This window comes from Lepidochelys olivacea (genome assembly GCF_965140295.1).
Source record: "Lepidochelys olivacea isolate rLepOli2 genome assembly, chromosome: 7".
Lineage (NCBI taxonomy): Eukaryota > Metazoa > Chordata > Testudines > Cheloniidae > Lepidochelys > Lepidochelys olivacea.
Genome location: NC_140417.1, coordinates 46,168,278 through 46,181,571, shown reverse-complemented (window position 1 = coordinate 46,181,571; position 13,294 = coordinate 46,168,278). Strand labels below are relative to the sequence as shown.

At 42.8% G+C, this 13,294-nt stretch overlaps 1 protein-coding gene across 2 annotated transcripts in view; it reads right to left on the bottom strand.

Moving 5' to 3' along the window:
* The window catches only part of DOCK3 (dedicator of cytokinesis 3), a 585,745-nt gene that overhangs the window by 23,975 nt on the left and 548,476 nt on the right, over positions 1 to 13,294 (bottom strand). For both annotated transcript variants that reach the window (XM_084634267.1, XM_084634266.1), the window contains 6 exons: positions 10,646 to 10,787; positions 8,918 to 9,084; positions 8,264 to 8,350; positions 7,580 to 7,759; positions 4,955 to 5,038; positions 3,103 to 3,219 (listed from right to left, as the gene is read on the bottom strand). In XM_084634267.1, coding sequence (XP_084490393.1) covers positions 3,103 to 3,219; positions 4,955 to 5,038; positions 7,580 to 7,759; positions 8,264 to 8,350; positions 8,918 to 9,084; positions 10,646 to 10,787 — 777 coding nt within the window. The remainder of the gene's footprint in view (positions 1 to 3,102; positions 3,220 to 4,954; positions 5,039 to 7,579; positions 7,760 to 8,263; positions 8,351 to 8,917; positions 9,085 to 10,645; positions 10,788 to 13,294) is intronic.

The following is a 13,294-nucleotide window of genomic DNA, read 5'->3' as shown; positions in this document are numbered from 1 at the left end:
GGGGAACTGCAGGTTGGGAGCTGTAGTCTATGGGGACCACATCTCCATATTAAAGGTGGGCCATATTGTAGAATTCTGGAGGCCTCATTTGTGGCCATCCTCACATAGCACTTAGAAAATGTGGATTTGCCTTTCAGCATATAACGTTAAATGCTACCATATGTAATTCAAAATGTTTTCTTAAATCTTTGAAAGCTGCCCCTTCTTTGTTTTTTTAAAATGTTTATGAAGGAGTCAAGGTATCTGTGAAAATGACACTGTACTGTGAATAGATAAGTGGTCTGCCATTTCTTAAGATCCATTTGACCCAAACACCTCAAGAAGCTGTCCCAAAGCACTGAAGAATAAAACAGCATAAAGGGTCAAGTCGACATCACTCTTAGTGATAGTGGAGTCTATGGCTCCTCTATGATGTCTGACAACATTATTAACAATCTGAGAAGCAGAGAAATTTAGACTTGTCTTGGGTTCATTGACTCTGCACGAACCACTGATTAAAAAAACCCCACAACATTAACCAGACAGTCAGCACTTACCAAGACACTAATGATTGTTCTATGACTGTTCTATTTCTCCTCTCCTCTTCCCTCCCCCCCCAACAGGTGTTGTCTTTTCAGTGATGTGCCTCAGGATACTGAGGATTAGGGTGGGATGTAGAGGGGATAAATTGGCCATAGGGAGGAGATGACCATGAAACTACTATGAGATCAGATTTCTTCAAACAGAACAGGAGCAGTCTTCTAAATGAGCTTTATCTTACACAGCGTTAACCTTTCTAATTCTGAGTGTTTGGTTCTACAGCTGCAGCCAAATCTTGAGACACTAGTAACTGAGAGGCAGCACAGTGCGCTTTTTGTATAATTAACTTCTTATTAAGCTTTCAAACAAATTGGCATGAAAAAGCTTCTGATCACACAACTCTTCTGAGTGACAACACATAAGCATCTCATACCTATTTATTATGTGCTATTGAATCATAGAATCATAGAATATCAGGGTTGGAAGGGACCTCAGGAGGTCATCTAGTCCAATCCCCTGCTCAAAGCAGGACCACTCCCCAACTAAATCATCCCAGCCAGGGATTTGTCAAGCCTGACCTTAAAAACCTCTAAGAAAGGAGATTCCACCACCTCCCTAGGTAACCCATTCCAGAGCTTCACCACCCTCCTCGTGAAAAAGTTTTTCCTAATATCCAAACCTAAACCTCCCCCACAGCAACTTGAGACCATTACTCCTCGTTCTGTCATCTGCTACCACTGAGAACAGTCTAGATCCATCCTCTTTGGAACCCCCTTTCAGGTAGTTGAAAGCAGCTATCAAATCCCCCCTCATTCTTCTCTTCTGCAGACTAAACAATCCCAGTTCCCTAAGCCTCTCCTCATAACTCATGTGTTCCAGTCCCCTAATCATTTTTGTTACCCTCCGCTGGACTCTTTCCAATTTTTCCACATCCTTCTTGCCCAGCCATTCAGTCCCTAGTCTGTAGCAGTGCACGAGATTCTTCCGTCCTAAGTGCAGGTCTCTGCACTTGTTTTTGTTGAACCTCATCAGATTTCTTTTGGCCCAATCCTCTCATTTGTCTAGGTCCCTCTGTATCCTATCCCTACCCTCCAGCATATCTACCACTCCTCCCAGTTTAGTGTCATCCGCAAACTTGCTGAGGGTGCAGTCCACGCCATCCTCCAGATCATTAACAAAGATATTGAACAAAACCGGCCCCAGGACCGACCCTTGGGGCACTCCACTTGATACCGGCTGCCAACTAGACATGGAGCCATTGATCACTACCCGTTGAGCCCTACGATCTAGCCAGCTTTCTATCCACCTTATAGTCCATTCATCCAGCCCATACTTCTTTAACTTGCTGGCAGAGTATTGTGGGAGACCATATCAAAAGCTTTGCTAAAGTCAAGGAATAACACGTCCACTGCTTTGAAGCTAACTTTTGGTCTCTATCTTCTTAAATAACCATGGATTCCTTTGCGAGTGAATTTTAAGAAGTGATAATTACATGCAATGGACATGTCTCCCCTCACTAAGGACAGCTGAGTAGTAAATGTGCTAACAAAGTAATGACTTCAGGAGCAGTTCCAAGAGTCAAGCTCTTTTTAAATCTTCCAACAAAACTAAATGCAAATCAACTCATGTACACTTGGTTAAACAACACACTAAACAGGCCCCACTATTTCAACACTGGAGATTAACCCTGAAATTTCCTAAAGCACATTTTAAGTGGAAGGCCCTATTTGTTCTTTCTATTGTTGTAGAATAAAACACACATAAAATATGATGCATATATGTGAAACTGTGACTGCCAATTATCTACTCTGAGCAAATTTCTATGGAGGTAAAAACATCAGCAGCTGTTGGTGCCCTGTTTACATTAGCTCTCCCACCATTGCAGCACTGGACTAATGATAGGACTTGTCAGGCTAAAAAGCCTACAGGAGATAAGGGCATTCTGACTATGGGACTGATCCTCTGCCTTCTACTTCTGTCCTTGTCCGGTGAGAGGACTTCCATCCCCCAGTGCACGGAGCAGGAAAGGACTTCTCCCACAAAAGATGACTAGAAGGCATATCCCATCAACATCCTGGTCTGCAGAGCTAATTGCTGAGTATGATCTGCCAACCAGGGAATGTGTCCAGCCCCGCATCTGGGTGGCACCTATGCTGCATTCAACAGGTTGCAACAGGATGGTTGTTTTGTGAGATGGGCAACTAGTACTGTCTAGTCATCTTTCTCCCCACCCCTGGCACAGCACCCCATGATAAGGGCAAAATTTTGCCCTACGTTATGTAAGACAGTGTGAGTATTCAGCTTCACAGACCTTCTCCCACATCACCAGTGATATAAATTACAGGAGAGGGACCTTGAAAAATCCCAGGGACTGTATTAAGGGCTCAGTTTGCAAATCTTTTTGGGCTTTAATTTTTGCACTGGAAACAAGGTTTCTTGTAAGAGTTAGACAATCCCATAGGTTTAATATACACTACTTTTGTCCAGTTCCTGTGTGCATCTCATTGCAACTGAATTAATTTTTAGCATGGCTCTGAACTACTGACAACGACCCGGAAGTGGTGGTGGGGGTGATTAGCTTACATGGTACAGACTAGATCGCATCATTTGGAACTGATCAATCAGTTTCTTATGTAGAGGACGCATCTCTGGATGTACAAATTTCTCATGTACTGCCAGACCCACTCCAAGAACATGGACCTATTAAAAAAAAAAAGGAATTATAACATCATGAATCAAGAACATCTTCATTCAGCCTAGAAGACACTACATAATTTGTCCTCTAGTTTGGTCAGCGAGTGAGAGAGATCTGTAAAAGAGTCTCTTGTTCATTTGCAAGATTGCTGAAAATTAGTAAACATAAGAAAGCTGACAAGTATGTGTTTAACATACATTTTAAGTGTGAGACAACCACGTTTGTGACATGTTGGATTTACAGTTGCAAGAGAGAACAGTAAAAAATGACAAAATTGATTCACTCTGCAGACAGTGTTGAGTCCTCACTCAGTTAGTTCTTTGTGACACAGGAAATTCCCTTTGTCCATATCTTCACATAATGTCAGATAAGGGATCAAAGTTGCTAATGGAGATTTGTAGGGGGATTTTCTACAATTAATCTGAATAGTGGCAAAGCTGCAATGTACACTATTAACTGTCGGCTCTCTATTGCTCATTATTTATTCATAAAGGTCCCATTTTTAAAGGTCATGAATATAATAGTGAGTAGCATTATATAAACTCTCAGATGAGAGAGCACAGTAATACTTAATAATAATACTTAGCATTTATATAGTTTACATCATGTACAAGTAATATCTAATTGATCCTCACGACTCCCCCTGAGAATTGGTAAAATAAGCATTATCCTTATTTTGCAGATGGAAAATCTGAGATACACACAGGGATTAAATGACCCTCAAAGTCCATGCTACCTCTGCTGAATAATCCCCAAAACTCCATTCAGACTTGGACAGACTTTTTGAATATAGCTTAAGAATGACCATACCAGGTCAGACCAATGGTGTATCTAGCCTAGTACCGTGTCTTCCAACAGTGGCCAATGCCAGATGCTTCAGAGGTTATGAACAGAATAGGGCAATCACTGACTGATCCAACCCCTGTTGTCCACTCCCAGCTGCTGGCAGTTAGAGGCTTAGGATACCCAGAGCATGGGGTTGCATCCCAGACCATCTCGGCTAATAGCCATTGATGGACTTATCCTCCATGAGCTTATTTAATTATTTTTTGAACCCTTCACAACATCCCCTGGCAATGAGTTCCACAGGTGGATTGTTCATTGTGTGAAGAAGTACTTCCTTTTGTATGCTTTTAATTTGCTGCCTATTAATTTCATTTGGTGACCCCCTAGTTCTTGTGTTATGGGAGGGGATAAATATTTTGCCAATCATTAATTTAACAGTGACATGATTTTTCTTTCTCATCACATCACTGATTTACAACCTATCTGGTGAGATTTTATATGTTTGTGCAAGTGAGACACTGAGAACACTGGACAGAGTCAGGGATAGTGCAAGTAGGCTCTGTATATGCTTTCCCACATGGCTCTGCAAACATATTTCAGTTATGATCTGTACCACCCTGACTATGTCTATCCTGAGACTCCACTGAGAAGAAGTTGCTAACTATCCTAAAATGATGGGTAGTTTTGTAATGTAGAAAGACATCCATTGCTTAATAAAAGGAGAAGCCATACTCATTTAATTTGTTATTTAAATTAGGCTTCAACTCAGGTGAAAGGCTAGTGCATTATTAATTCATTGGCCTTCTCACTTCCCTATGCTTTAAATACACTGCAAAGCTCCTGTGTTTCTTTGCTTCTGAATGAATTATTTAGCTCTGGGTTTGCAAAGTGATTGCTGAGGAATCCACACACTATCATAGCATTCTTCCTTCATTGTTAAAAGCACAGCAGTACCTGTTCCTGCATGAGCTCCTTGAGCTGTGTGATTTTTTCTGCATCTCCAGGGTGCTTGGTGATATAATCTTTATCAAAAAAGGCCTGTGGGAAAAAGACAAATCATCTCCTTATTAGGAAACAATTTATTATGTCCAGTGATGAGCTGTCAAAATCTTAACAACTGGTTCCCTATAAAAAGTTCTGATTTAAGGGATGTGCCCCAGTATGTATTTTTTGTACCAACAGGGTTACCATACGTCCGTATTTACGTATACGTAAATTTTAAAAATTCCTCCCGGACAGCGATTTAAGAACCAAAAAGCCTGACCTGTCTGGGAAAATACGGATGTATGTTAACCCTGCCTAAAGTTCTTTTCTAAAAAGATGGGCCTGAACTAGAAATGAGCTCTGTTTCCCAAGTGTGGGTCCCTGCCACTCCCTGGGGGTGTGCTAGGGTGACCAGATGTCCCGATTTTATAGGGACAGTCCCGATTTTGGGGTCTTTTTCTTATATAGGTTGCTATTACCCCCCACCCCCTGTCCTGATTTTTCACACTTGCTGTCTGGTCATGCACATGTGTGGGTCCCAGCTGCTCCCTGTCCCCCTCATTGAAGCAGGTGTGAAGGGTTACTGCCCTGGGAACTGCAGGGCTCCAGCGGACGTGGGGCCAGCTGCAGACAAGGGCGTGGGGCAGGGCTAGCTGGAGGCAGGGGGTGCAGGGCTGGCTGTGGACAGGGCAGGGGGTGCGGAGCTGGCTGGAGACGGGAGGGTGTGGGGTTGGCTGGAGACAGGGCAGGGGCTGACTGGAGGTAGGGGCTGGCTGCAGGCAGGGCAGGGGGGTGCAGGGCTGGCTGGAGACAGGGGCTGGCTGCGGGCAGGGCAGGGAGTGCAGCAGGGGCTGGCTGCAGGCAGGGGGTGCAGGGGTGGCTGGAGACAGGGGCTGGTACGGGCAGGGCAGAGGGTGCTGGGGTGGCTGGAGGCAGGGCAGGGGGTGCGGGGGTGCCTGGAGACAGAGGCTGGCTGTGGGCAGGGCAGGGGCTGGCTGCAGGCAGGGGGTGTGGGGGTGGCTGGAGACGGGTGGCTGGAGGCAGGGCAGGGGGTGGCTGGAGGCAGGGAGTGCGGGGGTGGCTGGAGATGGGGGCTGGCTGCAGGCAGGGCAGGGGGTGCGGCAGGGGCTGGCTGCGGGCAGGGCGTGCGGGGCTGGCTGGAGGCAGGGCAGGGGCTGGCTGCGGGCAGGGTGGTGGGTGCTCAAGGGGAGAGTGGCTAGGAGCAGCCCAAGCAGCAGGACGCAGCCCAGGCCCGGCAGAGCAGCCGGGGACCACCAGGCAGCAGCGGGAGCACCAGGGCCAGGGGAGCAGCAGCAGCAACAGGGCTCATGCCTAAGGCCAGGCGGCAGCCCACATGGCTCCCACAGCGCAGCTCCCCTGGCAGCCGGAGGAGGAATTACATCACTTCCCGGCCGGAGCCCATCAAAGCCTCAGCGCCCCCTGCAGGGAAGCGGTTTAACAACCGGTTCTAAAACTGCTTCAAAATTTAACAACTGGTTCACGCGAACCGGTGCGAACCGGCTCCAGCTCACCACTGATTATGTCCATATGTCAAAGAGGGAGAAAAGAAGGAACAGAAATCCTAGGGGACCCAAGTACACTTAGCAAACTGAAAATTCCATTTAACTGATCTTTTCTAGTATTTTGGGACCTAGATGAAGCTACAGTACCACAATTTTAGCTGCCTAGAAAATTCTGCTCCTCAGTTAGTCAAAGGGATCACTATTGAGTAGCATAAGGTATTCTCTCCCAGCCCCAAAGGATCATGAATTTAATCAAATCTCCCCACATGACAGTGCAGAGCACTGTCATTAAGCCCATTACTTGAATTTTATATAGCTTCTTTCATTTAAGTATCTCAAGAAACTGTAGGAAATAAGTGACTAAAGGAGTAAATAATGTAAGGGATGAAGAGCTTTTTCTGTGCTTCTCTGCAGGGCACACACAACCCAAAAATGTGGACCAGCATCATCATTTTTCAGTATGTGTCCCTGTAGCTCCCTTTTGCAACATACATCTTTAACTAACTCCTGGCGAAGGAAGCAGAACATTAGGTCCCCTTAGGACTAAGACTATACTGGACACTGTCTGGCAAAGACAACTCTTTGGAAGTGCCAGCCAGCAACTTTCCCTCAGCAGGAACCTCATCACATTCAGTCTCCATCAGCACAGAGAGCGAGTCCCACTGCCTGCTTTGGAAAACGTGTTTACAGTATAGCAGTACATGAACTGCCTGCTTCACTATTGTACATGCAAGATCAGCTGTGCCGTGTCAATCAGAATTTACACTTGAGAAGCTGCGTTTTCAACTGTGCCATCTAAACAGGACATCCAGAACCCATATCTGGACATTCATATCAACACTTAGCTACATACAACAGGATTTACTTGTCCAAGTGCTGATATATAAACAACTAAACATGGGATTTCAGCATCCTGTTTAGATCACAAGTATGAAAACTGGGCACATAGGGGTAATTTCTTATATTTGACTTATTATTATGTCATGCTATTTTCAACACAGCAGGAGAAATGCTTCTGGGAAAGAGCTGCTAATAGGTTGATACTAAACTCAGAGGTACAGTCCCTACTTACCTCCTGGTACCGTGCTATGCCACCATTCACTGCTGCATCAATCACTCCATTCAGACACATGCTGAGCAGGTTAATGTTGCCATGCATTTGCTTGTGCTGATACTGGCTTATCAATGTCCTCAGTTCCTGGTTTTTGTTCTCAACAACTTGAATGGCATTTTCCAAAGGGCTTACCTCGACCTACAAGGCAACAAAGAATAGTTCAATGCCACGGATACCTCATTGCTACCACGTTCCCTTCCTTACTATGAAACCAATTCCTACTACTGCTGATGAGCATTCAAATTTTTTTCTGATTTGCAGACTAGCTAGCCATTTTGTTATGATGGCTTTTCACAACAGTTTTCCTGTGTGTCAGCAATACATCTCAGTTCACCTCACTGCGCACTCATCTTAGCAGTTACAATAGCTGTCACATGTCTCTGAATAACTGACTGAAGATGCTATCAAGATTCAGAATCACACCTCACTGTCATTTACTCTGACTGCTCTGTTCCCTTCACACTGCTCCTCTTGTTATGTTTAGCAATTATTTTAGCTGAGGGAATGGATTCTGCAATATCCACCAGTGAAGCATGAATTTTTTTCAACTGCTAGACCCAGCCAAGAGGCTTTAAATTGTCCATCCTTCATTCTGAAGAAACTATCCATTCATATCCCAATTACAAGTATAAGAAATGTTACCAGCTCTCTTCTCTCCACTTCAAACCACCGAGAGATCCCAGGTAAACTGTGAGTCAGTGTCAGAGTGGTACGTTCAATCCACAAGCTCTGCAAAGAATACAGTAAGTGGGGGACCCAGTGACTCAGAATCTGAACACTCTTATTCTCACTGCAGTTGTTCAGGAGTAGCTGAATAGAAGAGTGCATTAATACTCTGAGCAGACATTATGTTTTTCACAATGGAATGTAACATGAAACTGAAGTCTGCTTTACATTTAAACACAAAGAAAAAAACTCAGTGTGCTTTAAAGCAATGCACCAAACCTTTCAGTTAGTTTCTAGACCTCAGACCCTAGGTCTGCTATCAATTAGCTGGGAACCAAGAGATCATTTTGGGTAATATGTCAATCAACCAAACAACCCCTATTGCTTCAGAATCCCTCTCCATGGCACTGCCACAAGTACCTTTTAAACAGAGTAGGCTTTACTTATGCCAGGTGTGCAACCACTGGGCTCAACAGTCCTGCATTTTATTTGAATTAAAACAACATCTTGCGGCACCAATTTAGGATTAAGGCCCCATCGTGTGATGCGCTATACAAATGCAGAAGAGGAAGACACTACTACCTGCCCTGGAAATATTAAAATTTAGTTACTATTACTGAGTGCTCCTACCTTAAATTCATTCTCTTTGTCCTTTGGACCTTTGTGGAAAGGCCTATCATAGCGGAATTTCCTGATGTTGTTGACGCGATAAAAGCTCTTTATACGATCAGGCACACGTTCCATTTGTAGGACATCAATATTGTCTGGGATGGGAGTCACTGCATATATCTGTAAATCTGCAAAACGAGGAGTCAAAGAAACACACGGAGGCATCAAATAAGAAAACAATGAGACAAAACATGACTCCCTTAGGGATGTCACATGTTACCAAAAGAAAAACGATGGAGAAAGTGTGAAATCCATGCTTCCCTTTTCCTTCCATTACACACCTCTCCTTTTCACTGCTGCTTCAAAGGTAGCAGCAACTCATTGGGCTAGCATCTCCAGAGCTAGGGGACTAGAGTGCTGTAGGAACTTCAGGCCAGGTTGTCAAATATATTTAGGCAACTGAATATGCACCTAATGGGATTTGCTAAAGTGCCTAAGCAGTTGATTCTCATTGATGATAAAGGAAGTTAGGTGTCTAACTTGCTTAGGCACTTCTGTAAATCCCACTAGGCATCTGGGCTGCATCTTTCAGCACCTAAATACCTTCGAAAATCTGGCCTTAACTTAGGCTTTGTCTACATGCACAGGTTGTACTGATTTAACAAAATCAGTTTAGAAACCGATTTAATTAAACTCGTCCAACTTGTGTGTAGAAAAGGCATGAGAAAGCAAAGCAAAGAAAACCCAAACTGTCACAACCCAAAACAAACCCTTGTTATTTGGTGGTTCAGCATCACACAGCAAGGAAAAACTGGGTTCTGTCAGGGATGGAAGGCAGCAGTGGGAATGGGAAATACTGACCATTCTACTCCTGGTAAATTTAACTTGAGGCTATTAGTCAGTAAAGTCAAAGTACTGTTCATTATGCTAACTGGTGAAATAGGAGTTAGCAGGCAATCTTCCCCTCCCATCTCACCTAAAATGTTCACACTCTCAGACAAATGCCATGTGGGCCAGTCCTCAGACACTGCACAGCAACATTATTTTTGTTTCAGAGTAACAGCCGTCTTAGTCTGTATTCGCAAAAAGAAAAGGAGTACTTGTGGCATCTTAGAGACTAACCAATGTATTTGAGCATAAGCTTTCGTGAGCTACAGCTCACTTCATCAGATGCATACTGTTACTTTTGTTGTCTGCATTTAAATTCACAATGCAGATTAGTATCAATGGGATGAAGTCTGATGTACTGCATAAAAGAGCAGACAGTCTGAATGGAAAGGAACGTGCAGTGTACAAGGAAGGTGAAGTGAAAAACAAACAAAATGGAAAGTATGTCGAGAATAGGCATGAATCTAATTGCATGGTTCTCTCTTGTGGAATTGCAGAAGGTAGCCAGGTGGATGTCTGGTGAAATGTAATGTTCAATAAGGGAGCGAGTGTCAGTAACGGTTAGAATAAAGCATGGACCAGACTGGGCACGGGGCACATCTTCCCACACAGTCCTGAGAATGTACATCAGCCATGACCTGAAGTATTCCCTAAGCAAAAATGACAATTATGTCCAACTGGTGTGCAATGATGTAGATAAATATCCACTAAACACAAGTTGGAGATGATGAAAATCATGACACCTATCACTAAAGCCAGATATGAACCAAGAATTTCTAAAATGAAACAGTTTTCTTTTCCCTATACCCTTTGTATCCTACAACAGTTTGATTAACATTAGGCTGCCTTATGAAAGGATACACTGAGCATCACACTGCAAAATGGTGTCATCTGGGTGGTTTGGGTGCTGCATTGCAATGGCTTGTGGGAACTCACTCAGCATTCTTTGTTGGAAGGTCTCCAGCCTTTCGTAGTCATGGCCTCGACATACATACTCCTTGTTCTGCAAAACAAACAGGCACGAAAACCACTAAAATTCCTAAACCATTCTCTTTGCTTTCCTTGCTGTTTAATTGGAACAAGTCTTCTTCATACATAATAACAGGCAAAAATCTATATATTTTTAAATTTTTGTTTTATTACATCAAAAATAAAAGTTATAAATGATAAAGTTATGAAAACATCTTAAAAAGATTTAACTACTTAGTTATTAATTATTACTATTAATTATTTACAATGTTTAACTTTATATCTATCTATAATATGGATGCCATCAAACATAGGAATCCACAACTCAGCGTCCAAGATTAAACTTGGAACGTGGACTGAAGCAACTGTTTAGAGTAACTACTGGAAGTAAGACATATGTTACTAGTAATCTAGTTTCCTCTTTTGTCCCATTAAAGATGCAAACTAATCCACAGCAGGTCCAAATATGTTTTAAATTCTTTTAACCAAGCTGACAGAGTAGGAGCAACAGGTTTTGTCCTGAAATGCAGAATCTCTTTTTTGCAAGCAAAATTAATGTATTGTCGTTTTCAAAAATGAATCTAGATAAAGGGTTGAATCATCTGAAGTCAATGGTGAAATGTCAGCATGATTTGATTGGAATCAGGATAGGATCCAGCATCTCTTCTATATCCACCCCAAAAATTTGTCCCCTTTTTCATTTGACAAAATTTTGCAGTGAAGTCCAGAAAATTCCAATTACAAGACACTCCCAGAAACAATGTGCTGACTTTTTTCACCCCATGCTTAAGGAAGTCTGCTAGTATTTCAGCTGTAAAGTGATGGAGCACTGCCACTGAACAAAAGATAAAAACAACTACATCTACTTACATTGTGTTTGTAACAAGTGAAGTAAAGGGGTAAGCCAAGGCTTCAAGCCATGGTTTATTGTGTAAGGATAGCCTTGCAAATCTCACTGCCATAGATATTTGAGGCCTATGTATTTGAAAACATGATTTATAACAGGGCCATATATTTTAGAAAGATGCTGCTTAGATACCTGTCATGAAAGGAGTGACTCTTCCAGAAGATGTTTTTAAAAAGAAGATATAGTTGCTTCTGTCTAATATAGTCAGCTAAACCCATCTAACTTGTAAATACACATAGAAATCTCTGTTGGGTGAATCTTGTTTAGTTTTAAGCTGGTAAAAAATCTTGTTATGCTACTTGGCAAAACAATTTCCCAGATATTTCAGCCTTTTATCTTCTTTTCATTTTTTGTCTGGATCTTTAAAGACAGGAGAGAAACCTGGAAACTCCCTCAATTGTGCACAGAGGCGCAAATCTTATTCTCATCCCACACACTGAATAATGCACTGATAAGGTCTGCAGGGACCCAGCATGGTGAAGGAATCTTCCATGCCACACTTGGAGAGCACCTTCAAACACTACACCGTCTTTCATGGAAGGGAATGGCTGTGCCCCAAATCGCCGGACCCCAAATCTCCATTCTTCATAAGAAGTTCAGGTAGCCCCTAAAGAGCTGACTCACTGAATTCTCCTCTTCCATGCAGCAAAACCATACTGGTCACACTGCAGCCATAGCCCTCTATGCCCAGGCAAGTGTGGGCAGAAGCAGCGTAATCTAGTCTAAAAATAAATACTGAGCTGTTACCTTGGGAAAAAATCTGCCATAGTCTGAGCCTTCAGTGTGGTATTCATGTTTGGATTACATTAGAAGAATGCTCCATTACTGTAAGTTAAATTAGGAAAAATGATACAGCAAACAGAACAAGGCTTTGAGGCCCTGGTAATTTGAAGCAGTTCCTTTCATCTCTGCATCTTGTAATCAATCCTAGAGTTAATGCTGCTCAGTTGTAGAATTTCCAGATTGGTAAAAGAAGGCTGACACAATCTTTAGATCTATAAAGCCTCTACACTTATTTGGGATCTTTCCATTCTGTAAGAAAAACATGATGATTTTTTTTATTGAGCTCTCCTTTTCTAAAACCAGCTGGGCAATTAAATTGTTAGACCTTGAAGCTAATACATTACCCTAGGAAAGATATTTGCATACTGTTAGCATTAATCACAAGAGATACAGGCGGAATGGGCTATGTGTGAAAGCTGCATTTAACATAGACTGTAGAAGGACATTTTGTTCCTTACCTCTACATTATATTTTTGCAAGAAGCTCCTCTAACCCAGAACTAATGGGCTGTTCCACTGTCCTCCCACACATAAGTAGATTGATCCTTCCCACTGAACAACTGCTCAGCAACAAGACCACCCCAAAGAAGTCATCTGAATGGCTTCTTAGCTAAATGATAGATTGCTTTTTTTTTATTAAACTAAACCCAAATAAATATATAGACACACAAACACCCCTGACCCCCACATCATCCAGGATTTGTCACAGAACCACCAGATGTGACACTGTGGATTGGGAAAGTCTTTTGTCAAAATGAAATTTGCAGGTAAGGGACAAAAAGCTTGATGCTCCCTGACCTGGCACTAAAGATCTCTGTCTAGCATTTTAATAATTATCCACAGCAAGGCCCA